At 42.1% G+C, this 25,547-nt stretch overlaps 8 protein-coding genes across 9 annotated transcripts in view; 5 read left to right on the top strand and 3 right to left on the bottom strand.

Annotated features, from left to right (window-relative positions):
• LOC108085134 (outer dynein arm-docking complex subunit 4) overlaps positions 1-25,547 on the bottom strand; it is a 178,414-nt gene that overhangs the window by 16,726 nt on the left and 136,141 nt on the right. The gene's annotated exons all lie outside the window — the stretch shown is intronic.
• Positions 1,176-1,796, bottom strand: LOC108072296 (protein FAM76B). The gene is made up of 2 exons (XM_017163362.3): positions 1,706-1,796; positions 1,176-1,645 (listed from the first exon to the last, which is right to left on the bottom strand). The coding sequence occupies exon 2, from the start codon at positions 1,632-1,634 to the stop codon at positions 1,266-1,268; it is 369 nt and encodes a 122-aa protein (XP_017018851.1). The 5' UTR covers positions 1,635-1,645; positions 1,706-1,796; the 3' UTR covers positions 1,176-1,265.
• ppk9 (pickpocket 9) lies at positions 2,766-9,456 on the top strand. Its single transcript, XM_017163283.1, has 9 exons — positions 2,766-3,283; positions 6,578-6,775; positions 6,847-7,131; positions 7,193-7,429; positions 7,495-7,649; positions 7,874-7,939; positions 8,461-8,552; positions 9,168-9,273; positions 9,347-9,456. The coding sequence occupies exons 1-9, from the start codon at positions 2,766-2,768 to the stop codon at positions 9,454-9,456; spliced, it is 1,767 nt and encodes a 588-aa protein (XP_017018772.1).
• On the top strand, positions 12,529-15,807 carry LOC108072376 (uncharacterized). The gene is made up of 5 exons (XM_017163476.3): positions 12,529-13,238; positions 13,544-14,120; positions 14,186-14,256; positions 14,322-14,611; positions 14,672-15,807. The coding sequence occupies exons 1-5, from the start codon at positions 12,631-12,633 to the stop codon at positions 14,902-14,904; spliced, it is 1,779 nt and encodes a 592-aa protein (XP_017018965.1). The 5' UTR covers positions 12,529-12,630; the 3' UTR covers positions 14,905-15,807.
• Positions 15,350-17,883, top strand: Gr58c (Gustatory receptor 58c). Of its 2 annotated transcripts, none has more exons than XM_070284009.1 (3): positions 15,350-15,488; positions 16,029-17,113; positions 17,170-17,883. In XM_070284009.1, exons 2-3 carry the CDS (start codon positions 16,052-16,054, stop codon positions 17,344-17,346), a joined length of 1,239 nt encoding a protein of 412 aa, XP_070140110.1. In that variant the 5' UTR covers positions 15,350-15,488; positions 16,029-16,051; the 3' UTR covers positions 17,347-17,883. The 2 variants fall into 2 exon arrangements, with proteins under 2 accessions (XP_070140110.1, XP_017018853.1); XM_017163364.2 differs by having other exon boundaries at positions 15,354-15,488; positions 15,999-17,113; positions 17,170-17,881.
• LOC108072218 (putative gustatory receptor 58a) lies at positions 19,296-20,279 on the top strand. Its single transcript, XM_017163281.2, has one exon. The coding sequence runs from the start codon at positions 19,296-19,298 to the stop codon at positions 20,277-20,279; it is 984 nt and encodes a 327-aa protein (XP_017018770.2).
• Positions 20,529-21,821, bottom strand: Gr58b (Gustatory receptor 58b). The gene is made up of 2 exons (XM_017163280.3): positions 20,808-21,821; positions 20,529-20,757 (listed from the first exon to the last, which is right to left on the bottom strand). The coding sequence occupies exons 1-2, from the start codon at positions 21,819-21,821 to the stop codon at positions 20,548-20,550; spliced, it is 1,224 nt and encodes a 407-aa protein (XP_017018769.1). The 3' UTR covers positions 20,529-20,547.
• Gr58a (Gustatory receptor 58a) lies at positions 20,877-23,580 on the top strand. The gene is made up of 2 exons (XM_017163369.2): positions 20,877-22,985; positions 23,039-23,580. The coding sequence occupies exons 1-2, from the start codon at positions 21,882-21,884 to the stop codon at positions 23,204-23,206; spliced, it is 1,272 nt and encodes a 423-aa protein (XP_017018858.2). The 5' UTR covers positions 20,877-21,881; the 3' UTR covers positions 23,207-23,580.

Genomic DNA, 25,547 nt, shown 5'->3' on the forward strand with positions numbered 1-25,547 from the left:
TAGTAAGCAAGTTCATGTGAAGAAATATTTTTAAAATATTTTTTAAGTACTCATTACCTTTTCTTTAAATTTAATTTTACCTATAAGTCTTTGGAGGACTTTTAAAATATTAAAAAAATATTTTTCCTGTTCGTTGTCCTCATAAAATATTTTTTAAAAATATTCTAAAGTCTCCTTCTTTTTTATTTCCTTAATTTAACTATGCTTTAATCCTGCTGTACTTCTCTATATCTTAATCCCTTCACCAACACTTTAATTTTCCGATTTTCCCCTACGCTTGTCTTCTCATTTTCCTTTGCCATTTCCAGAGAAGGTTAAGTCCTGAGTTAAATGGGTTTCCATAGCCTGCAGAACTCTTTCTCTGCCTTTCAACCAATAACAATTCGTAGGGCCCACAAAGTGAAGGCCAATTAAAATGTCCTTTAAGCGTTTCTGCAATATTAATTAACATGCAAAAGGCAGCAACGCACATGTATTCTTAACAGAAAAAAAACACCCAGCAAATAAAAAACAGAAATAAAAAGCAAGTGCAATGTTTGGCAATCGAGTCGAATTGAGGTCGCCATGGGTGAGGCCAAGGGTCAGTGGAAATGCCTTTATTTAATTGCAAAATATTACATTTTTAAACAATATCCATTAAAAGTGGCAGCAGCAGCAGACTTGGCTGCTTAAGCTGCACTCCCAAATATATATATATAAACTCCACCCCCGATATCAACTGCCAAAGGTAATCAACTCGCCTTCGCATTCGCAGAACGAAATGTTGAAAAATTCAACAAAAAAAGAAAAGGTTTTAATGTTGCCCATGTGCAGCGAGGAAAAAGTGGGGGCTGCTCCGCCCATGTCTGAGTCTGGCAAGCACAAGTTCGCGTCTGGACCTTTGTCCCTGGCTGGACTGTGGAGTGGATTCCACAGAGAGAGGCCTGGGCCGCCGGGTGGGGTCATTTACTTTGAGTGTTCGACGCTCATTTAAATGCAAATTTAAATGAAATTTTAATCCAGTTTTAAGGACGCAGTTGGACACTCTCCGGCGAAGCCTTTGATGTGTGTCCAGCTCATCTAGCCAGGGGACACGGACACTCTGGGGCACCTTATTGGCTGGGGATTGTTCGATTGTGGTCTACTTTTTGGGGTCTACTGATAGCTTCTTGGGTTATTGGAAGGAATATAAAGAGTTATATATAGTTATAAATATATAATATACCATATATATTTTTAAAAAGTAAAGGCTTCAAAATGATTTTGAGTTTAAAGAAACCCCAAACTTATGGCGATGGCGAAGGAGAAGGCTCCGAAAACTCCTCATCAAAGATCCCAGCTGCAGTCTGAATCTCCCTCCAGCGTTCGGTAACAGAGGCACCACCCCGGATCTCATAGTCATCATCATTCTCATTCACCTTGGGCTTTTCCACCATCGAGGGCGGCTTCACGGCGGCATGTTTCATTAGATTAAAATCGCAGCGTTTGCAGTACATGTGCTCCTTTTCCCGCGGCTCAAAGCGCTGATCGCAAATGGCGCACCTTTTCAGGGGCAGACGGCACCGAGGGCAGCGATGCTCCTGCTTGGAGAGCTCGACCCAAGGAAATCTGCGAAAGCATTGGGTGCACAGGTACAAGGTGTCGTGGGAGTTCATATCGAAGTTTTCTGGGTGTAAAAAATAGTGAAAAATTAAAACAAACTTGAGGAAAATCTAAAGAAACAAACCCAATGAAAGCAGCTTTTAATTCTCTTAAATATTTAAAGTTTGACAGCTTAAAAGCCAAGGCTACTAGCTGATAACACAAAAAACACCTGCAAAAATCGATTTCTTTATCGATTTCTTTCTTTCTTTCAACACTTTAAGTGTTGGACAACAAAAGAACCGTTTTTTTGCTGATCGAAAAATCTCCTTAATATGTGGACCATCCAATTACCAATTTAAGCGCCATCTCTTTACCAAGCGAGTGCCACTCGTAAATGAAAATCCTTAACTAAGTTAATGCCCGACCACAATGACGATGATGCTGAGGGATATAGCCCACCGATCCCTGGGTCATCAGCCTGCCATTTCTCGCACACTGATTGCATTTCGTGTCATTCAATGGATTTACTCTCGCCCGAGCTGTGCTGCTCCTGCCGCATCCACCATCAGGCATAATTTACAGCGCATTAAAATCTCGAACGATGATGATTTATTATTGTCCTTGTCCCATGTCCTGCAACCTGCCGCACCGCAGAAACATATTTAAAGCGACGTATTTATATTTTAATGAACCGAACAGAATCAGAGGCCGTGTGCGGCTATAAAAAATCAGAGCTTAACCATGGTACAATGCTCGGCGGGGGCTTGCAGGACAAATTATGAAGTTTGTCCTGCAATCAGGAGGGGAGTTGCCTGTAGTCACATGTGTAGCACTCACTGTAATAATGCAGAGTGTGTGTGCTTTGGGATCCTGCAGCAAGTGCTATCGACAGAGGATTACTGTCACTGGTAAAAGGTCTCTGAAGAGTGGCAGGTGTTCTTTTATTGATTGATTTTTTATTTAAAAATATTAAATAAATATTTAATTATTCTAAAAAAGTATTAAGAAAATAATTAGCTCATAAAAGAACTAAATTTCAAAAGAAAAAAACCCTATAACCCATTACTCACTTTCTAAAAATCAAAGAGAACAAATCTTGCACATATTCTTCTTCCATCCCCTCAACACTTTTCCCGCCCATTAGTTTAGCCAATTAATTTCCCTAAAAACTTGCTCTTGAAAATCCTTTGCAGAAGGACAAAATGCAGCTGAAAATTAACGACAGCTCGCCGACAGCAGCGAGAACAACATCTCCTTCTCGGAGGACCAGTTGGGATGGCAACGACTCCCTGCTTACCTCCTCGACGGCATCGCTTGAACCGCCGCCGCAGGATAAGCGGAGGTCGGGTCCTGGACTCCTGATTTTTCCCGGCACCGCGCAAAGGCATCAGCATCAGCATAATCCCAATGGCAGCAAAACAATTGCGAAAGCTAATGACGAGGACGTGGCCATTAATCAGCTGGGACGCTGTGGCAGGACGACGACCAGGAGTATACGCTCCTTTCGCCGTCCGCCGCTGTGGCAGGCACCGCCAAAGGACCAAGAGGAGCCAGAGCCAGAGCCAAAGCCAGAGGAGGCCCTAGATCGACGTAATCGGCGGGAGAGGCGGCGAGTCGTGTGTCTGGCCAAAGTGCAGGCCTTCATAATCGAGTTCCTGCAGGGATCCTCCATACACGGCTTCATCTATTTGGCCAAACTGGGCTTGAATTTCGTCGAACGGTGAGTCCTTTGAAAGGGGTTTTGAATGGGAAAGCTAATGGAATTGGAACCGTGAGAGGACAGAGGTTTTAATGAGGAAAATGGCAGGGAAAAGTTAAGGTAACCCGTCTAAAACTCAACCAAAAATTAACTAAAATTTCTTTAATTAAATTTGGGGCAAATTCAGCTTCAAAAAATAATTAAATTTCAGCTGCTAAAAACCTCAAAAATGTTCGGGGAGAACCAACTTTGAAACCTTGATCTTATTAATCAAATATTTGGTTAAGCGGCCACAACAGGAACTCAGTCAACATTTCCACTCAATTAATTTACAAGCGAAATTAGGGCTAAGCCTCATTACGGCCAAGGGAGACGGGGGAGAGAGGCGACCGCAGGTTTAACTTTTACACGGGATTACCCCTTTTTCGAAAACCATAAAGTGCCAACCAAAACGATACGGAAAACTATAAGTCGAGGACTTAAAAAAGGACTGCCTTGTGGCCACGTGCAGGGATTCCAGGCGGGGTCCTGAAACTAAAGGAAGTGCGTGATTTTCACCCCTCCACACAACATTTTCTCCAAGGGAAATACATTTTTCTACATATCTTCTTCCGCTGGGGAAGGTGGTTCCTGGATCTGCGTTGGAATTTATATTTTTGTGCGGTGCAATAAATCCTTAAAACTGACATGACATGACAAACAGGATTACACACACACAGGACAAGGGAAAAAGAGAGCGAGAGAGTGGTGAAGAAAGCGAGGAATATATAGAAATACTCTGCCTGCCTCGGCCCTAGCAAGGCTTAAATTGGCAACACTCCACCGAAAGTGGCCAGGAGGAAGAGCAAAAGGATGCCAGTGCGGATGCGGACAAGGTTGCTGGTGGGGGGAATCTGTCAGGGTTGCCGACTGAGGGTTAATTAGTGGATAACAGCCAGGCCAAGGACAGGGCCAAGCAGGCACTGAGAGAAATGGAAAGGGAAATGGAGTTTAAATAAAGGAAATTAGAAGAAATAAATGTATAGAGAAGAAGTAACTTATATACTTAAAACCATTTTATATTAAAAAGTAGTTATTAGTACTCCCCAATTATTTTTCCCAGTGCCTCCACCCTCTATGAATTTTCCCCCCAAAAATCATGAGGCTCAATTACAATTATTGTTAGTTTCGCCGCCAGAAACGAAACCCAACTGACAGGTGTTGGCCCTAGGGTCTCCTCCGGGGCCAAAGGTGGGCTCCATCACCGAAAGGCAGAAAAGGAGGTCACGCAAGAGCTTTGCTTTAATTAATATACTTTCCCCCCAAGCCTAGACACCTCCTTCTTGCTTTCAGGAAAATGATTTGTAGAACATTTTTCATGGGAAATTTATTTCTTTGACCAATTCCACTTGGCACAATTTGGATTTATTTCAGACCCCAACAAAAATATGCAGAATGGGAAAAGGGGGGAAAATATGCTTTTGCCATGACAAAAAATCAGCTTGTGACGCACAAATTTCTGGATTATGCCAGCAGGAACAACTCCAACCCGAGAGCCAGACTTAAGCCCTTTCTCGCTTCTTTTCCCCCCAATAGCTGCTCTGAATGAAAGGGAGCTCACAAAACATACAAAACACCAGGACGGGGGGGAAAATGCATAAACCTGAGAGAAAGAGTCTGTGTCGCTGACATGTGATAACCTCAATTTCACAAGCGTTGATATGGTAACTATGAGGGCTTTGCCGCCGCCGCCACCCCCAGCGACAGGTGCACGATTGCATAATCCACAGCCGAAAACTGGAAACTGGAAAACTGAAAACAGAAAACTGAAAATCGGAAAACAGCAAATGCAAATGCAAAACACGCAGCGGCGTAGAACGCACCGGATTACTATATACTAAGGGGTGTCCTCTCCACTGGGGGGCCATCCGCAAATCTATGGCAGGGCATCGAGCTTTCGAGTGCCCTCAACTTAAACCCTTTCATTTGCGGTAATTGCGTTTTCCCAAACCGGAAAATATGGTGTGAAATAAAGCAATAGATAGTTTAGGCAAAAATCGAGAACTAAGTACTTAAAAGGGTTTTATTTATTTAGAGTTTTTGTTTGATTTTGAGTGCTGAGAAGTATATATATAATTTTTGTTAACAGAAGTGGGTTATTGAAGAAGAACGAATAAGCTTTAGTTTGCTTATATATTAAATTTATTTTAAATTACTTATTCAGGTTGTTTATAAGTCAAACATTTAAGAAATTAGGTCACAAAACAGCTACAAAGATTCCATATATTTTTCTAAAATCTCAAATTAAGGATTTCACCCCTGAAATTTCATATACACAATTTTTAGTACCTCTTCCCACCTCTAATTTAAATCTTAAATCTTAAATTTTGCTGTATTTTAACATTCCTTATCCCTCTATCAGACTTTTTTCAATCGCATATCTCCAGCAGCTCGGAAATATGTGAGAGTCCAGAAGCTCTAAGCCGAAATCCGAGAGAAAACCACCCTTTCATGGCATATTGCGGCATCAGACATGCATCACTGGGCCTCATTCACGCACAAATTGTATGCATATGAGTGGCGAGATGATGAAACAAAGCAAATACATAAATTGCAGGCCAGACTGACGACTGGGGGAGCGGAAAGTGGGGGGAAAATGATGTGGGAATGGGAATGGCAATGGAAATGACAATGAGTCTGTCATATGTGATGTCCAAAAGGAATTTTGTGGTGTTAGACAAAGTACTGCAGCAGCAGCAGCACTCCGGCTGTCAGAGGAGAAAATTCCAAAAAATACCACAGAGACTTTCTAGCGAAAATAATAATAAAGCGAGAGTTGCAAGAAAATGTTTGGGGAAAATTAAAAGCCAAGGAGCACTGGGAGAGAGAGAGAGCTTTATGAGCCATTCCTGGCATCAAACTGTCATTGTGGAAAGAAGACATTCTCGCCAGCAAATGGAAAGGATTTTTGGCGACTTCTGTCTGGTCTGTCTTCCTGCCAGTTTGTTTGCGGTGCCTTCGTCCTTATTCCTGCTTCAAACAAAGACCAGAAAAACTTGTAAGAAAAAATAAAAGGAAGTCCTGGCAAAAGGGTTGCCGAGGCATTGATGCGTTCATTGACTCTGCCATAATTCTTTCGTCGCGAATATTTCGCATGGTGCTTACACCAAAAATTTACACGCAATAGATTTTTATGTCCCATGGCAGAGTGCACATTCAACAGCAGTGCGAATTATATTCCCAAATATCCATATATCATTTCAGACACTGCCGCATTTTTTAGCCTTTTTTAACATTTCAAATTCCTTGATTTCATGTTGCTTTCCATTTTTGAAGGATGCTCTGGTTTGCCTTTATTTGCGTGGCTCTGTTCAGCATTATCTCGCTGAGCAAGAGGACCTGGCATCGCTTTCAGACCTCGCCCATGGTTATATCCATGGATCGGAACAAGTTGGTGTGGAATACCAGCTTTCCCTCCTTGACAGTGTGTCCTCACAAGAGGATTGACGAGTTGAAGGTGGAGGAGTACATACTGTAAGTTGGGACTAACCTGACTAACCTTTAAACCCTTTTCAAAATCCTCTCAAAACCCAACCCAATTGCAGTGCCCACCCGGAGCAGTTTGAGTCCGAGGAGGATCAAGAGGACTTCCGCGATTTTATTGTGAAACTTGCCAGCCTCACATACGACAACTTGGAGACTTTGCCGCTGAACAAATCGTACGGGATACCGAGTAACAAGTACTTGGACTTGCTCTACGAATTGAAATGGCCCTTCGAGCCGGAAATCAGCAGCGGCGCCGCCGTCAAAATGTTCATCTACGAGACACAAACGGAGTTTGGCATTTGCCATTCAGTCAACTCGCTGGTGGCTCGCTACAATTCCTTTGAGTGGGTGCAGGGAATCACTTGATATTTTTCCCGGCTTTAAAATGGTTCCATTTCTTGGCAGCTACTGGCGTTCCGGCGACTGGAGCATCCTGGATCATGGAGATCGGGTGACGGTCCATCCCCTGGATGGTGAGATCTATGCTCAGATTATAAATCTCTCTACGGCGTATGATGTGTACTTTCATGGGGCTGGGGATGTGCCCAGCATATCGAAGCAGAGGTATACCTTTCCGGAGAGTGACTATACGACAGTGGAGCTGATAGCCCTGGAGATTTACACCAACGAGGAGGCCAGAGCGTGAGTTCAAATTTAATTAAATATATTTTTATAAATTATAATTAAACCTTTCGCTGAGTTAATAGCTTCAACACCAAGCAGAGGAGCTGCCGCTTCAACTACGAGGCGGAGGAAATGATGACCGTGCCCATCTACAGCTTTGGACTCTGCCTGTCCGAGTGCAGAATGTTTTTCGCTCTGCGGGTCTGCGGCTGCATTCCGCACTTCTACCGGAACCGCTGTGGGTATAATCATATTTTCGGGACACAGAGTTGCACTTAATTGGCCCCCCATTAAAGTTAACTTTTATGCGCCGGACTCGGGGCTGGCTGCCGCCCAGTTTTATGGCGCAAATTCGGTCGTAAAATGTTTAAATACTCGTAGTTTAAGTGGCAACTTTTTTGCCCGATTATCTGTCTTCCTTTCTCCCAATTTTTCCTCCGCTTTATGCTTTATTATTTCCAGTGCGAAACGGACGGAAATTGCCGGTCTGCGGACTGGAGGGCATCGAATGCCTGGTCAAAATTAAACGTGAGTAATTTCCATCTTCCAGGGTTCTCCGGGAACATGCAAATATTTAGCCAGCCCCGGAAATTCGATTTGAATTTTTTTCGGATAGAAATTTCCCAGAACGTGACCATAATTTAATTTTTATTCAGCTTTTTGTGGGGTGTTTGGGATGGTCAAAAGTCAAGGCTAAGTTAGGCCACCTGTTGAGTAATTGGAGTGGCGGAAATAATTTGCTTAGGGGACAGCTAGCAGACGGAAGATTATCTGACAGGTTGACATTGATAAGCTGGCTAAATGTTTTGAAACTAACTTGTTTAATATTAAAAAGGGGGAGGTGTTTTTGTTTTTAAGCTTACCATATGTTAGTCTTTTTATAATATAATTCCCAACTGGTTCTAGCAATCCTATAATCAAGTAAAAGTGGCGAGCACATTTGGATATGTTTTTGTAAATAGAATAAGTGTTTTATTTACCTTATTTTTATACAGTTTTATTTAAATATTTCAATATTAACTTGTAGAACATATTCCTTCTCCCCTCAGGCGAAATAATCTCCCTAAAATCGGACAGATATAAAATCAATTGCAATTGCCTGGCCAACTGCGATGACTCCAACTTCTTTGTGCAATCCTATGTAAGTATAAAACACATATAGCCCCGCTTATAATAATAAAAAATAAACGAGAAAAAACGGCGTATACCCTATTAAAAAATATATAAAGTAAACTTTAACTGTAAAAATGTTTATGGCAAACAGAAGCGGCATCTAGTGCTCGTTAAGTGGCAACTGCAGACGCCGCTGCGTCGCGCATTTCAAGTGGAAAAATGCCCGGAAAACTGAGGAAAATCCGCGGGAATAGCCAGAACGAACATTTCGGGGGATGGGGCGATGCTTTGCCTTAAACAAACATCAAAATTGTAGTCCGGGGCTATAAAAAATAATAAGCGCAGAAGTTGCAGGAACTGGGCGCCTTGAAATATGCAATTATTTTCGGGGGCTTGGCCAACCGAAAGTTTCTGTTTAACTTTTTTCGCGCTGTGTATGTGTGTGTGTGTGCGGCGAAAGTTTTTACATTTAATAACAATTTTTGCTTACTTTGCCTTGTTACCAGAATGATGATGATGATGCAGATGATGTACATAGATGATGATGATATTGTTCTCGTTTTGCTTTTGTTTTTAGTTCTGCGAGTTTTCTTTATATATACTTTTGTCTTTATTTTAAACATTTCCTTGGGATTTCCCACAGCGTTCGCGTGTCTGGTTTCTGGGCGCTAATCTTCAATGGGGCATAATTGATTATCCCAAAATGCAGCTCCGCCGGGATGTCCTCTTCTCCTTTGCCGATGTTTTGGGTAAGTTTTTGGGTTGATTACTGGACTTTTACTTTCTTTAATTTATTAATTAATTTATTTGAATATTACACAGTTTACATAGGCGGCCTGGTTGGATTTTTTCTGGGCTGCAGTGCTCTGAGCTTCACGGAAATTGTTTACTATTTTACGGCTCGATTTGTGAGGCGAATGTTTTGTCGTTGACTTTATGCTTAATACTAATTTTATAGTAAACTCAAGAGCAAGTACAACTTTAATATATATTTGTATAATCTTATTCATTGACAAACTTAGGAAGCTATTGTAATGCACTTATTTTCTAGATATTCCTGGTTTATTATCAGTTAGTTTGTTGCTTAAAATACAGGCTTAAAATGTTATGAATGCCTTTGAGAACTTATAAATATTTTAAATATAAATAAAAAGAAATACTTATAGGAGAAAACATAAAGGTAAAAGGTAGTAAATGTATAAAAATAAATAGTAATATATCTTTTAATTTATAGAATTTTGTATACTTTTTTCAAGGCTTCCTAAAAGTATTATTTTCCCTATTTGTCAACAAGCAATTTCTCCCTAAAATAACTATATAAAATGGACTATATCCCTCCGATCTCTTAGACATATATCCCCACACTTAAACCTGCCTAATCACGCCAACTGCAGGCTTCATCTTTTTATTGGCCAAACATAAACAGCGGGGGGAATCGCTCTCGCTCTCTCGCCTAATCTATAATAAAATACAATTGTGCAAAGTTGGCGAAAATCATACCGAGAAAAGTTGTGAAGCTGCCCAAAAATGTTTTCCACCTCATCATCATTGAGCCTTCATTGTCCATGTTTCGCTGCTGGCATTTCAATGAACATGAACTGTTTACTTCTCCAAAATGGGGGGGAGCCTGGCCAGGACGACGACAAATTGCGCTCCTTTTGTATTTTTGCTAACCTTGTCGGATTTTATTATTGGGCTCCGTCGTCCGTCGCCAGACATTGAAATGAACTTTTTCCGTCTTGTTTCACATGTTGGATGTGTGTGCTCTTAATATTTGAAGAATAATTTTGTAGTGGATAGCAAGTTATTTAGCTGTGTAGCTTTTGCTTTGTTTATTTGGGTGGAAAAATGGTACAGTGGGGATTCAACAAGTGGGTAATAGGTACTTTAATTATAGTAAAAATAGTGGAAAGTATTACATGATAATGTAAATGAATGTCAGAGTTCTTTAGAATTTTTGTAAATATTTTAAATATAGCAGAAAACTTAATTTTAATTCTAAATAAGTTTTATAATGTGGGAAACTTCTCAAGATTTTCTATTAAAGTGTTTTTAGTAAAATAAATTAATAATAAAATTATTAAAATGCCTCAAAATATGCAATTTAGTGACTGTTTTCCTATATTTTGTGTTCTAAATTACCGAATATACCTCAAATCCCCTTGAATTTTCACCTTAAATTACTCTTTCTTAATTTTATATTAAATTTAATATTTCTTTTACCAAAAACTCTAGTTCTTCTTAGCCAATTCCCCCTGTTATTACGTTCTATTGGCAAGTCCCTAAATTCTTGTCCCCTGACAATCACATTTCTTGGTGTATTTGTCTTGACTTTTCGCACAACTGAGTGAACTGTGACTGTCAACAAATAAATGCCGAAAAACTATAGTTAAGAAAGCTCATGAATTTATGCTGGCTTTTGCTCCTTCATTCGATTCTGTCGCGTCATCAATAAATGAGTGGGAAATGTTCGAGTAAACTGGGTCATCGGAGGAAATATTACTGGCTGCTAAGCTTCAGTAGATCTGCGAGAAGAATCAAACTTCTCGTCTGAGCGTAACAATGGCAAAATCTACATTTCAATGGCTTCATATTTTTTATGCAAAAAAAAACCACCCACCTCCTATCAAATCTCAAAGGGATTGTCGAAATGTGTGTGTGTGTCTTTGCACCTTTGCTGAAATGGGGAAAAGGGAGGAAAAACCACAATCCACACGAGAATTTCTCTCCATCGCCTGGGACTGCATTTTAAATGAATAAAAGCGAAAGGGATGATTTTTTTTGGAGCCAAACTTTGCACTTTGAAGTGTTTTTCGGGGGCTGCTGAAAGGGTGTTTGTCGTCGTTCCTCATTTTCTCATAACGCATAAATTACGGAATTATTGAAATTTATTGTTAAAAAATTGCCACTGGCATTGTGAGTGAAGTTGGAGACTACTTTTTGGTTAGGGTTTTTTTTCTTCTTTAAAAGAACCTTTCATTGTCATAGTTAAGCCGAGAAAATTGCTGGGATTTTGTTGCAAATTTCAGTGGGGAATTGATAAATTACCTTGATAAACCCTTGATAATGTGTGGATTATGTTTTAAGAGGGGTGGATTTTAAATTAAAGGAATTGTTTATTATTTTTAAGGCGAAAGCTAACTCTATCTTAACTTTTTATGGTTAACAAGAAAGAAAGCTAACTTTGGCCAGCCAAAGTTTGTATACCCTTGCAGGTAACAATTAAAATATATCATAACTAAGCCAAAAATGCATTAATTTCGATTCGGAAAGCAGTTTTGTGTTAGTTTTTATTAATTAAAAAAAACTGCATACCAAATTTAAAATTTTAGGAAATCAAAATTTCTTCCGGATATGTCTAGAAAGATTCCCCTGTTGATGCTGATCAAGAATATATATGGTTTATGGGGTCGGAAATGATTCCTTGACTTAGAAAAATATTATTTTTTATTATAAAATCGGATTTTTTATATTAAAAACTTCTTGATTTTTTTAAAATTAAAAATATCATAACTTGGCCAAAAGAGCATTAATTTTAAATCGGTAAACTGTTCTGTGCAAGATTTTCTACAGTTAATAAATCTGCATACTTCATTTAAAAATTTTGAAAATTCAATTTTTTATCAAAATCAAAAATTTTAATGAAATTTTGCAAAAATGGCCAAAAAATCGATTTCTTCCTGACATATCTAGAACGATTCCCCTGTTGATGCTGATCAAGAATATATATACTTTATAGGGTCGGAAACGTCTCCTTCACTGCGTTGCAAACTTCTGACTGAAATTATAATACCCTGCAAGGGTATAAAAAACACTTTAAATTAAAATTAATTTTTTAACATTTTTAAATATATTTTCCGCTTCCGTTTCCGCTTTCCGTTAGCGCCATCTATCAGGATTGACTACAACTTGAAATCGAATGGCTTAGCTAAGTTTTTGTAATCGATTAATCGATAATTTATTTGACAAGTAAAACATTAATTTGACCATTTATCATAACCGCTATCTGGCCACACTCTTAAATTTCCAAAACTAAAAAAAAAAAACAAAAAAATAAAAAAATATACAAAAATAGATTGTTAAACAGCGTTGCAAGCTGCAGAGAAATGCAAAAAGCGCCACCCTGGCAAGGTCAAGCTGCCAGCGAGGCAGCGCAGTCAGCGGCGGCGGTGAAAGGCATAGACTACGAGAAAGTGGCCAAAAAAACACTGATAAGGGGCGAGGACATGTTTGCCCCTCGTAGGATTTGCCTTTTGGGGGCGCTCCTGGGCCTGCTCCTCCTCCTGCTGCCGGGCAGCGAGGCCACGCACATCAGCGGCCAGTTCCAGACGGCCGACTTCTTTCAGTTCCTGGTCAAGTTCGGCTTCAACAAGGCGGATCCCCAGAGGAGGAACGCCTATGGCTACATCTACGGCAATGTCACCTCGCCGGACAAGTACGCGGCTCCGCTGACGCTGGTTGTCCTGGACAGGAGCACCTTTGTGGAGTTCTATGGGAACAGGAGTAACCGGAGCCGGGAGGTGGCCTGCTCGGGCATGTTCTCGCGCCTGCAGAGGATTGCCTACGATTCCAGGTGTAATCCGAGGGCCAAGAGGGACTTCTTGAGGCACGTGCCCTGTCCGAGAGGAGAGTTGTGTGGCGACGAGGATGCGCCAAGCAATGTGGTGCCCGGATCGCAGTTTACCTATGTTATTAATTTGGAGGCGGAACCAAGGTGAGTAATTTGTTTCTTTTCCTGATTTATTTATTCCTTAAAAATGTGAATCTATCTTTTCCCTTTGTAAAAAATGCACAAAAAACGCTTCATATATAACAACTATCTGTTTATTTCTTAAACAAATAAAGCAACGTTTACTTCCTGTCAAGATAAATGCATTATCTGCTTGGCTTTCATTATAAACATTTGCCAGCAAGTCGATTATTACTTTCTTTATCTTATTTTTAACAAAAGAAAAATCAAATGGTGCCCTTTTCTATATTAAACCATCAAATTCACTAAAACAAACCCTCTTCCCCCAGATTCTGGTACCTCTCCCTGGTGGCCTGCTACCAAAACCAGACCACCTGCCAGTGGCATGCCCACGAGAGCCTCCCGCGACTGAGCAACCAGAGCAGCAAGCTCCTCAACACCCTCGACTACGACATCCACTTGGTTAACATCCATCCGAACCACTCGGCGGCCCATCCGCTGACCTATCAGTACTCGTACGATCAGCAGAATCTGCTGGAAATGTACCTCATCTTCCTGCTGGTCTACATAGTCCTCCTGCCCATGCAGATCTACGCGGTGCGCCGGCAGAAGCATCCGGTGACCAAGCTGTTTACGCTGAGCCTGCTCAGTGAGTTTGTCAGCTTGGCCCTGATCACTGCCCACCTGATCCACTATGCGGCCAATGGAGTGGGGGAGCCGCGGCTGCAGGCGGCAGGCGATGTGCTGGACATACTGAGCCGCACCAGCTTTATGCTTATACTGCTTTTGTTGGCCAAAGGATGGGCTGTGACGAGGCAGCAGATAAGCAGAACGGGATGGATCATACTCATGTCCATCTGGGTGCCATACTGCGCGTTCCATGTGTTCTTGTACATCTGGGATAGGGTGAGTTTTTGATAGCTTAAATTGAGAGTTTAATCTTTAATTTAAATATTTACTTTTCCTTACAGACGGAGGTGGATGTGGTCTCCGACATAGACGAGTACCAGACCTGGCCTGGATGGATAGTCCTGATACTGCGGTGGGTTTTCTCCCTTTCAAGACCTCTGAAATCCTTCTTATATTTCTATATTCCTCCCCCCACAGCACCTCCTTCATGATGTGGTTCCTCTACGAACTCCGCAACACCATGAAGTACGAGCATTCCACTAAGAAACTGGACTTTCTTCTCCACCTGGGCGCCTCCAGCCTGGTGTGGTTCATCTACCTGCCCATTGTGGCCATTGTTGCGCTGCAGGTCAGCCCCATGTGGCGCTACAAGCTTTTGCAGGGTATTACCAACTCGGCAGACTGCATGGCCTACTGTGTGATGACGGGCCTGCTGTGGCCGCACAGAGCGGGCCAATATCTGCTCCTAGCAGGCACTAAATATGCCGGTGAGTGGCTCTTATATACCAACGGGATTTCCTTAGATCTTATATTTGATATTTTTCAAGGCATGGATGAGCTGGACGAGTTCAACGAGGCTCCGCATATAGTGAGAGAGCGCGAAAGGCGTCGCAACTCCCCGCCCGACGACATTTCCATAGGCACAGGCAGCGGTGGAGGTCGCGGCATGGTCCTGTCCACCAGCATTCCAAATTCTCTGAATGGCGATCTGCTGGAGGCCGAGGATCTGGATGCCGAGCTGCTCACTGATCTGAACAAGAACAGCCACATTGTGGCGTAAGAAGCGGGCTTAATTCCTTAGCTGTAGTAGTCAATTGTGCTAAAAACAGAGCAAGTGGACCATCCCTTCACTTGCTTATAGAGGTAGCTGTATTGAGGTGGGTTGGGTTTATAGTTAAGGATAACAATTCCAAACGGAACCTCTTTTTAGACTCCCACAAAACTAATGTGACTATAAATTTAAACCAACCCCCTTCAAGCCAGCTACAAAACCCAACTTCGTGTATATTCCCACATAGTTAGTAGTCAGCGTAACCTACAACGAAGTCAGAGCGATTGTTGTGTGATTTTTATGTATGTATTGTGCTTGAATTTACAATTAGTTTCTAGTTAACGCCTAGGACAACAACGCTTCATTCGGCATCAATCCATTCGTTGCGGTAGCTAACATTTTACAGCGGCAACTACTACCGTCTGCCTATAAAGATAAGGCCACATCGACTCCCCCAACTAACCCGGCGGTATTTTGATAAGAACACAACTGAGAAAACAAATATGGAAAATGCAAACTGAAAAAGATAGTGGAAATAAATGAACGATTTTTAAGATAAGTACCAACGGGAGGCAGCTTTGATTTGCTTTCTAGTGAGTTGTGAATTGAGCCGTTCTTTCGTTGCTTTTATAGTTTATTAAGTATTAAATTAGCAAGCTAAATTGATGATAATTATAGTGGTTTATCGAATTTATATACTTTGAAATTATTTACCGGCATATTTTGTTAATTTTTAAGCAAACAAATTGTTGATATAATATTTCTAAATGATTTGAGTCCCTTATTTACTTATTATTTCTGTAAAATATTTGCAAATCCTTTGAGTTTTGATTTCTACATTTAAATATTTTATAAGTTAACTTGTTTACTTTGCAAATTAAAATATATATAGACAGCATTTTATAGAGTTAATTATTATTTTAATGTGTTTTTCATAACACCATAAAAGGCACTTCAATATGAAATCCTTGACATTATTTAGAAAACCTTGATTATATAAATAAGTTAGTGGCCAAGGTTAAACGATTTCTGTTTAACCCAAGCCTCATATTGCATGTCCTGGCTTATTTATACCATTAACTAGCTCCCTGGGGATCCTGTAGCTTACAGTTTTCAGCAACTTTCAACTTCAGTTCCTGTTTAAACCTCCAACAACATGGTTGACCTGCCTCTGCTGCGTTTCTACTTCGAAGTGAGTCGCCTGATTGGCCTGTGCAACCTCCACTACAGCTTCAAGGAGCGGCGCTTCGTCCTCAACCATGTGCCCACTGTGCTCTACTGCCTCCTGCTGAATGTGGCCTATCTGCTGATCCTTCCCTTCGCCCTTACGCTGCTCTCGGGCAACATATACAAGTGCCCCGATGTGGGCATGTTCGGAGTGGTCTACAATGTGGTGGCCCTGGCCAAGCTCTTACCCTTGGTGCTCCTCATGGGCAGTGTTTGGATCCAGAGATGCCGTGTCCAGCGGCTGGGAAATAACTTGATGAGAATGCTCCACAGATTTCGCTTTGCCTTGGGCAATGATTGCCGGAAAAAGACTCTGTGGAAGGTCCTGCTGACCAGTTCGAGGTTCCTCATGCTCACCCAACAAATCATGGCTCGGGATTCGGTGGTGCACTGCGAAGGTGACTCCAAGCTTAAGAATAGCCTGCTTCCCTACTACAGAGCAGCCATTGTCTACTCCCTGATCATGCTCCTTCTGGTGATCTATGTGGATCTGACCGTGTACATGGTCCAGGTGGCGGGGAATTGGTTGCTGACAAATATGACCCAGAATGTGGAGGAAATGATTCAGGATCTAGAGGCTTTGCCCCGGCGGAGAGGGCTTCCCAGGGAGATGGGTCTCCGGCAGATACTGCCCGCCTGGCGGAGGCTTTGGAGGCGCTGTCTCCACTTGGACTCGGTTCTTCTGGAGCTGTTGGAGCTATTCCAATGGCAGTTACTGTTTAACCTGCTCACAACCTATATTTTCAACATAGCCACCTTGTTTCGATTGTGGATTTACCTGTCTTTTGACCAGAACTACCATGTCTATAAAGGGGTTGTTTATGGTGTTCTGTTTCTCACCCATCACCTTGAGCTCATGATGCAGTTTTCCGTCTTTGAGACGAACCGCTCCAAGTGGTTGGAGCTGTGGAATAAGGTGGTCAAGCTTTGGTATGTGAATAATTCGGGTGATGGGCTTAAGAACAAACAGGGAATGCTGCTCTCCAGGCAGGTGGGTTCTTGGAAGGTTTTCTAATATTTATAATTAATTAATATATATTTTTTTAGTTGGAAATATCACTTTTATATCTCAATCGAAAGCTCCAACTGCAGCCTCAGCGCGTGAGACGTCTTCATATAGCCGGTTTCTTTGACATGAGCAATTCTTCGGTTCACAAAATGACCAGATCTATAATCATCAATGTCTTGGTTCTCTGCCAGATAGCTTACAAGATATATGGTTGAGTTACTTTTTGTAAATCTTTCAAATATTGCAAAAATATAATTATTTTCTTTAAATTATTAATGTTAATGAAATGTACTTTACTTGTAAAAGATACTTTTAGTAGAAGTAGTATTTTTGTAGTTTAGAATTTTATAGGAAAATATCCTTCCTGAAATAATGAAAAGCGAGCTTTTCGCGTAGTCCTGAGCTTTGCTATAATAATTCAGATACATTTTATATCCTTTTGGCGGAATTTATGCTATAAAAGGAAGAGCCTTTGGAGAGTTTTCTAAGTTATCCGCTATAAAACAAGCTTCAAGTAAGCTTTAACTATAAACTCTTCAAGAAAATCCTTAGCTTTTATCTAAAGGTAATTTTCATATCCCTTAAGTTTGCTATAAATATGACATTGTAACAAGACTTCAAGGATTTTATTAAAGAAGTATATTTGAGATGCAAACCATTTAGAAACACCAAGTTAAAATAGCTTTAAATTTGATTGATTTCAAACTTATTCTGCCTGCGTTTTGTTCCTCACCAATTGTGTGAGGTACTGATGATGATAGTTGGGCTGCCTTTGCCGGTTCAAATCAAACTGCATCAGGATAATTACTTGGCTCAGGATCGAGCCTATATAACTCAGCCCAGCGGGTTTGTCCAGTTCTACAATTCCGCAGATTTTGTAGACCAAGTGGTTGCGTCTTAGTTGCAATGCAAAGTCATCCAACTGGAGGAAAATTCATTTAAAGTTAAGGAAACCAAATTAAGCCCACAACTCACCTCCCTTTGAAGTCTGCCTTTGGCCTTGGGAATATCGCTAAAATCCTTTAACTGTTCCCCCACATTGTTGCAGGCACTCAACACCCTGTCCAAAATATTCATCAGCAGAAAGGTTCCCCAGACATTAAACACAATCAATCCATTGCCAAAGATCACGCCCCAGCCATCGCTCTTGATGGTCTCATTGCTGTACTGGACGGCATGGTACAGGATGTTCACGGTGGTCATGAACATGTTAAGGAATAAGGTGGCATTGGCCAGATCATACAGCCTGAAGACTCTTCTGGCCAGCTGTAGGGTTTCCAAGTGCATGCGGGCTATGGTGCGTAGGGTCTTCCACTTCCCACGGCCCTTCTCCTTGTGAAGAGCGGCTAGGGCCAGGTGGATGACCATGAATTGATGATCCAGCAGCAGAAGCAACCCACAGAAGCCCATCTTGACAGCCAGAAAATGGAGGAAATGCGAGAGCCTCGCTGCTAGTGCCAGTAGACTGTGTTTGTTGATCACGCTGAGCAGCTGGAACTGGACCACAGTGGAGCAGAGAATGGTGGAGTAGAGCACAAACACCTTCTGGCCCATCACCTTGGCCAGGGATAGCTGCAGCTCCCTGAGTTCCCTCTTGTCCACTTTAAGCCTCAATAGCTTCCTATATCTTTTCCAATAAATCAGCGAGTCCTTGGTCAACTGAATGATGTCCTGGCGCCTCAGCCAAATGGTTCCATAGCATCCCAAAATGGCCAGCAAACGCAAGCCAATCATGACAAAGAAATTCCACTGGAGGATGACATTGTACTTGATGTATCCATCCAACAGGGCCCTGGGCAACATGAAGAAGATGTTGAGGAGCAGGAAGCTGCTTATGAAAAAGCTGTAGATCAGGTAGAGCCAGGTGGTCTTCTCCAGGCGCACTCTTTTTCCGTAGGAACGAATCTCCAGGGTGGCGCCCATCAGGCCGAAGAGTACGGCGTGGTAGTAGACCAAGTTCAGCAAGCGACCCAGTTTAGGATGCAACATGTTCGGGCTAAGGTCGCGGGCTAACTGGTTAAGCTTTGAATTAATTAGGTGAAAGTCTGTCACGGTCCGCTGGGAGGGCGATAAGTTGTCAACGCGCTGGGTCATCCGATTTCCGGATAGCGGAGCTTCCATCGATTGCCCCGCAGTTGCAAGTTGTCCTTGATCCGCGGCACACATGTTGCTGAAGTCCTTTCACCACTATGGAGTAGCCTGCGGCCTGGTGCCTGCTCCTCTGGCCAAGAGAGAGTTTCTCCGGGGAAGGCTGCTGAGATGGTACCTCATCTACACGGGCTGCCTGCATGGAGTCCTCCTGCTCCTGGTGCCCTTCACTTTCTCCCACTACATGTATGAGGAGAGCTATATCAGTAGAAACTTTGTCCTGGAGTCGTTCTTTAATGTTACGAATGTAACCCGCATTTCGGCCATGATTTCGGGCGGAGTTATGTCGTGGATTCAGAGGAAGGCACTCCTGAAGTTGGGCAAAGAAATATTGAGTCACTGCAGCAAGTGCCAGCAACTGGAGAATGCATCGGGGAATACCCAGCTAACGAAAAGGATTCAAGGACTACTTGGACAGCAGCTTTTTGTGGTCAATTTCACAGTTCTGGTGTCCTGGCTGCTGCTGATAAGAATCGAAACGGACCAGTGCTTCAGGAACATCACTTTGATTGTGGTTCAGGTTCTGCAATATGCATATGTCGTCTTGTTGGTCCTTCACTGGCAAAGCGAGCGAGTGCGCCTGGCCCTCAAGGATCTTTGTCAAAGGGTGCATCACGATGAGCTTAGTTCCGGCTGTAGAAGTTCCCTGGCGGACTTACGCAATTATTTCCAGCTTTATGCGGAAAATAGGAGCTTGCTGCGTAGAGTTTTCCAGACCTTCGATGTTACCATAGTGTTTTTGGTGATTAAAATGCTGGTGACCAATGTAAACATGATCTATCACACGGTGCTTTATGCCAATGGCTCTATAAAGGTATCGGGGTATACAAAACTCCTGGGCCACTTGGTGGTAATTACTCATTTCTGGAGTGCAGTCTTGATAATGAATGTTGTGGACGACATAACCCGAAGAAGCGGGCCCAAAATGGGGTATATTTTGCGGGAATTCAGTGACCTGGAAGTGGTGAAAAGGGAGTTTCATTTACAGGTGTTGTACTAGGTTTAATCTGTGATATATTTTACTAATAAATTTATTTCCAGTTGGAAATCTTCTCGAATCATCTGCGCTGTCATCCTGAAACCTACAAAGTCTGCGGTCTTTTTGTTTTCAATAAGCAAACGAGTTTGGTTTACTTTTTCTACGTTGTAGTGCAGGTTCTGGTGTTAGTTCAATTTGATTTAAAGAATAATTAGTATATTAGAAAAATATTGATATTCTCTAAATTAATGCTAAATAAAATGAAGCCCTATTATCTATTAATCTTATCCTAAAACTTGGAATTGTTTTTGGAAAAATGTTCAAAGTACTGACTCTTGCTTGGCTGTTGCTGCCGCCTCAAATCGAACTGCATCAGGATAATAATGTTGCTCAGGATTGAGCCTATATAACTGAGACCAGCGGGTTTGTCCAGTTCCACAATTCCGCAGATTTTGTAGACCAAGTGGTTGCGTCTTAGTTGCATGGCAAAGTCATCCAACTGGAGATAATATTGATTAAAAGAAGGAAGAAGCAATAAGGATGACTCACCTCCCTCTGAAATTTCCCGTTGATCCTAGGGAGATCATTGAACTCCTTTAGCTGCTCTCCCACATTATTGCAGGCGCTAACCACCCTGTCCAGCATGTTCATCAGCATAAGAGTGCAAAACAGGTTAGACACCACCAATCCGTTGCCGCAAATCATGCCCCAGCTGTCGGACTTGATGGTTCTGTTGCCATACTGGACGGCATGGTAGAGGATACTCATGGTGCTCATGAACATATTCAAAAACACAATGGCATTGGCTATATCGTAAAGCTTGAATATCCTCCGGGCCAGCTGCAGGGTTTCCAAGTGCATTCTAGCTATGGCACGCAGGGTTTTCCATTTCCTTTTGCTGCTCTCCCTGTGCAGGACTCTTAATGCCAGTTTGATTACCCCAAATTGGTGATCTAGCAGTATGAGGACTCCGTAGAAACCCATTTTAACTGCCACAAATTGCAGAGAATGGGAAAACCTTCCGGCTAAAGCCATCAAACTATATTGGGTAACGACATCCAGCAATTGGTACTGAACCACCGAAGAGAAGAAGAAGTACGAATACAAAACAAACACTATTTGCCACATTGTCCTGGCCAGCGACAGTTGCAGCTCCTTGAGTTCCTCCTTATCCACAATAGCATTCATTATTTTCCCATAATTCTTCCAGTAATTCAGTGATTCCTTGTAGAACTCTATGATATCCCGGCGCTTCAGCCAAATGGTTCCATAGCAGCCCAAAATAGCCATTAGTTGCAGGCCAATCTGCACAAAAAAGTTCCATTGGAGGACGATGTTGGACTTTGTGTAACCGTCCAGTATGGCCTGAGGAAACATGAAGTAGATGTTCAGCAACAGGCAGGTGCCTACGAACAAGCTGTAGATCAGGTACGCCCAGGAGACCTTCTCCAAGCGGATGATCCTCCTGTGCGAGCGTATCCTTAGAGTGGTGCCCATCAGGCCGAAGAACACGGCGTGGTAGTGGACAAAGTTCAACATGCGACACAGTTTCGGGTGCAACATGTTGGTGTTACGGTTGCCACTCTACTAGCCAAGCTTCGGGCTCGGAAAAACTATAATTAAATGAAGGGCGATGGCATCAGTCATCAGATTTCCCCCCAGGATAACGGCAGGAGCTTCCATCGATTGCCGGACAGTTGTGTGTCGTCCCTCGTCGGTGAAGCAGTCATGTTGCTGAAACTCTTCTACTTGTATGGAGCAGGTTGTGGCCTGATGCCTGCCCTGCTGCGAAAGCGGAAGTTCCTGCGGCAGAGAGGATATCTCGTCTACACGGCCTGCCTGCATGGAGTGCTCCTGGTCCTGCTGCCCTTCACATTTCCCCAGTACATGTACGATGGGAGCTATATGAGCGGGAACCTGGTGCTCCAGTGGGCCTTCAACTTGACCAACATAACCCGCATATTCGTCATGATTTCCGGTGGTTTCTTGACATGGTCGAAGAGGAAGAAGCTCCTGGAAATGGCTGAAAGGACATTTCAGCATTGCCAGAAGTGCAAAAAGCTAGGCGATGACTCCAGCCTCAGAAAGAGGTTTCGCGGGCTGCTGGTCCAGTACCTCTTCGTCCTCAATTTGAGTGTCCTGGTGGCCACTTTGATCCTGTGTCGAATCGACACGGATCAGAGCTTTAGCAATGCCACAATGATAGTGGTGCACATCCTGCAATTCAGCTATGTGGTCATCATGACGGCGTCCCTGTTTGTGATCCTGGTAATCCTCCACTGGCAGAACGAGCGAGTGCAGCTGGCCCTCAGGGATTTGTCCCGCTCGCTGCACCACGAAGAGCGTAACTCCCTGGTCCTATCCGGAGGCAAGGCCAGGAAGTCTCTCAGCAACCTGCGCAATCTCTTCCAGCTTTATTCCGAAAATCAGAGACTGATCCGTGAGGCTTTTAGCATCTTTGACCTACCCATAGCCCTTATATTGCTGAAAATGTTTGTGACAAACGTAAATCTGGTCTATCACGGCGTTCAGTTCGGAAACGCGTCTATAGAAACCTCGTCTTACACTAGATTCGTGGGACAATTGGTGGTAATTACGCATTACTGGAGTGCAGTTCTACTGATGAATGTTGTGGACGACTTGACCCGCAGAAGTGGCCCCAAAATGGGGGATATTTTGCGGGAATTTAGCGACCTGGAACTGGTGAAAAGGGAGTTTCATTTACAGGTGTTGTATTAGGTTTAATCTGTGATGTATTTTACTAATACATTTATTTCCAGCTGGAACTCTTCTCGGATCATCTTCGCTGTCATCCTGCAATTTACAAAGTCTGTGGTCTCTTTGTTTTCAATAAACAAACGAGTTTGGTTTACTTTTTCTACGTTTTAGTGCAGGTCCTGGTGTTAGTTCAGTTTGATTTGAAGAATAAAGTTATCGAAAAACACTAATTTCTTAAATTTATATAAAAACTGCAATTACAATTTCAAATAAAACTTAACTTCCGCTAATTGCAAGTGTTTTACAACACTGAAAGCTCTGCCACTTGTGACGCGATCATCTGGTGGCTGCGACAGTCTGGCAACTCTGCCAGGAAAATCGATCCTGTCGTTCCGTGAAAAATGTTTTATTTCCTTTAATTACGCCTACGCCTGCTCGGAAAAGTGTGTTTTTTGTGTGCCTAATTGTTCGCCGCATGCCATAACACTTATTAAATATTAAAAGCCATTAATCAAATGTGCTTTCGAACGCTGCGCAGGAATAACAAAAACGCCAATGGCATGCAAGGAAGAAGAAGAAGCAGAGTGAGACTTCTTGGGCCAAAGGAGGAGCAAAGCCAGGTGAATTGCTTGATTTTATGCACATAAATACATAAATAAATATGTGCCTTATGTTGGGGGTTGCCCGGGTTGCCAAAAATCATAATATATTTACTCGGCCCCGAAGCAGAAGCGAATTAATTCAACCCAGATAATTTCAATAAGCCCCATCGGGCAGCCGCACACAAAGGCACAGCAAATGTGTGTCGTGCACTGAGAGAAATGATCAAGGGAGTTGGTAATTAAGCTGAAATAATTGCAATTAAACTATATTATGTAATTTCTTTCGCTTTCTTAGCATTTAATTCCTTAAAAATACCTAAAGTCCAGCAAAGAAAAGAAAATTTAACCAATTCCTCTTCGTGCACATTAATCCCCATGCAGTGAGACCTCTTTTGTCGGCTGACAAATCAAATTTAATCAAGCTTTCAGCCGGAGAAGTCGAGAAGGGGTTGCCCCAAGCTGGATTTCGGTCATTAAATCTGTCCTGCGGGGCACACAAACTATCCGTTTGCTTAACCCACTCACAGCGCCTCCCTCTGCTTAACCCCTAACCACCCAGTTTGGTTCGATATTCCTTAGCTGTTTGGTATTAATTCCAATTATACGCACGGCTGGGGAATTTTCATTTGGACTGAAAGGATTGCGGGTCATTATGAGCTCTACTCTACTCCATCATTCTTCCTTCACTGCCAGCCAGCCAGTCAGCTAGCCACTTCTTTGTCGTCCCGGCTATTGTATATTGTTTTTGGCTAGAGGAGCCCCCGGGGGATGGGGTTAATTGGCCAAGGTTTTGTGTATCGATTGCAGGCTGTGTGCTCTCGTGATTGTGACATGGCCGAGACCACAAAACGAGAACAAATACGATTTCTTTTGGTAACTAATTAGCAAGCTGGCCAAGTTTGTTGAGCAAACAAACGCTACACATGGCTCCGTCTCTCCTTCTGCGTCTTGGACCGATTTAATTAACCCTTTGACAGCAATAAACAGAAATGAAAATTATGAAAATGTTGCCCCCAAAATATACTCGTGTATTGCCAAGTCAAGAGCAACCGTTGAAAATGGTAATTAAGTTGCCAACTTTGGGTGGCTGGGTAAATTATTTTCGAAAAACAATTAGACTTTGGTAAGGGAAATTGTAAGTTATTTTAATTACAATTTAATATACAGTTTCTTAGGCATTTTTATACCCTTGCAGGGTATTATAATTTCAGTCAGAAGTTTGCAACGCAGTGAAGGAGACGTTTCCGACCCTATAAAGTATATATATTCTTGATCAGCATCAACAGCCGAGTCGATCTAGCCATGTCCGTCTGTCCGTCCGTCTGTCCGTCTGTCCGTCCGTCTGTCCGTTTCTACGCAAACTAGTCCCTCAGTTTTAAAGCTATCTGAATGAAACTTTGCATATAGTCTTCTATATGCTCTCACTGCTATATATGTCGGAACGGGCCGGATCGGACGACTATATCATATAGCTGCCATACAAATGTTCGATAAATTTTTAGAAAAAAATTTATAACTTTGCTGTTTTTCAACATTTTTGCACCATTTTTTAGATATGGCCATTCTATATTATTTCAGAATTTTGGTAAAAATTTTATCAAAATCGGACGACTATATGATATAGCTGCCATAGGAACGGTCGAGAAATAAATAGGAAAAAAAATTATAGTTTCGTTGTTTTTCAACGTATGTTTATCTACTCTGAGATATAATCTTTTTTTATTATTCTAGAATTATGGTATAAATTTCATAAAAATCGGACAATTATATCATATAGCTGCCATATAAACCGATCGGTAGATGTAGAGAAAATGTAAAACTGGGAATGTAAAACTGTAACTGTCAAACTGTAAACATAATAAGTATGGGTAAAATGTAATGAAACTCTGTTTTGTGAGTGTTTTCAGCATTTAAATCTATAATATAAACATCGAAACCAATCTGCAAGGGTATACAAACTTCGGCGTGC

The sequence above is a fragment of the Drosophila kikkawai genome, chromosome 2R (genome assembly GCF_030179895.1).
Source record: "Drosophila kikkawai strain 14028-0561.14 chromosome 2R, DkikHiC1v2, whole genome shotgun sequence".
Classification (NCBI taxonomy): domain Eukaryota; kingdom Metazoa; phylum Arthropoda; class Insecta; order Diptera; family Drosophilidae; genus Drosophila; species Drosophila kikkawai.

Coding starts and splice junctions, on each gene's coding strand:
- Gr58b (XM_017163280.3), bottom strand. CDS start 21,821: ATGTTGCACCCGAAACTGTGTCGCATGTTGAACTTTGTCCACTACCAC. Junction 20,758..20,807: donor ACGGGAAATTTCAGAGGGAG/GTGAGTCATCCT, acceptor TATTATCTCCAG/TTGGATGACTTTGCCATGCA.
- Gr58c (XM_070284009.1), top strand. CDS start 16,052: ATGGTTGACCTGCCTCTGCTGCGTTTCTACTTCGAAGTGAGTCGCCTG. Junction 17,114..17,169: donor GAATGCTGCTCTCCAGGCAG/GTGGGTTCTTGG, acceptor ATATTTTTTTAG/TTGGAAATATCACTTTTATA.
- Gr58a (XM_017163369.2), top strand. CDS start 21,882: ATGAAGGGCGATGGCATCAGTCATCAGATTTCCCCCCAGGATAACGGC. Junction 22,986..23,038: donor AAAGGGAGTTTCATTTACAG/GTGTTGTATTAG, acceptor ATTTATTTCCAG/CTGGAACTCTTCTCGGATCA.
- LOC108072296 (XM_017163362.3), bottom strand. CDS start 1,634: ATGAACTCCCACGACACCTTGTACCTGTGCACCCAATGCTTTCGCAGA.
- LOC108072218 (XM_017163281.2), top strand. CDS start 19,296: ATGTTGCTGAAGTCCTTTCACCACTATGGAGTAGCCTGCGGCCTGGTG.
- ppk9 (XM_017163283.1), top strand. CDS start 2,766: ATGCAGCTGAAAATTAACGACAGCTCGCCGACAGCAGCGAGAACAACA. Junction 3,284..6,577: donor GGCTTGAATTTCGTCGAACG/GTGAGTCCTTTG, acceptor CCATTTTTGAAG/GATGCTCTGGTTTGCCTTTA. Junction 7,132..7,192: donor GCTCGCTACAATTCCTTTGA/GTGGGTGCAGGG, acceptor ATTTCTTGGCAG/CTACTGGCGTTCCGGCGACT.
- LOC108072376 (XM_017163476.3), top strand. CDS start 12,631: ATGCAAAAAGCGCCACCCTGGCAAGGTCAAGCTGCCAGCGAGGCAGCG. Junction 13,239..13,543: donor AATTTGGAGGCGGAACCAAG/GTGAGTAATTTG, acceptor CTCTTCCCCCAG/ATTCTGGTACCTCTCCCTGG. Junction 14,121..14,185: donor TCTTGTACATCTGGGATAGG/GTGAGTTTTTGA, acceptor TTTTCCTTACAG/ACGGAGGTGGATGTGGTCTC.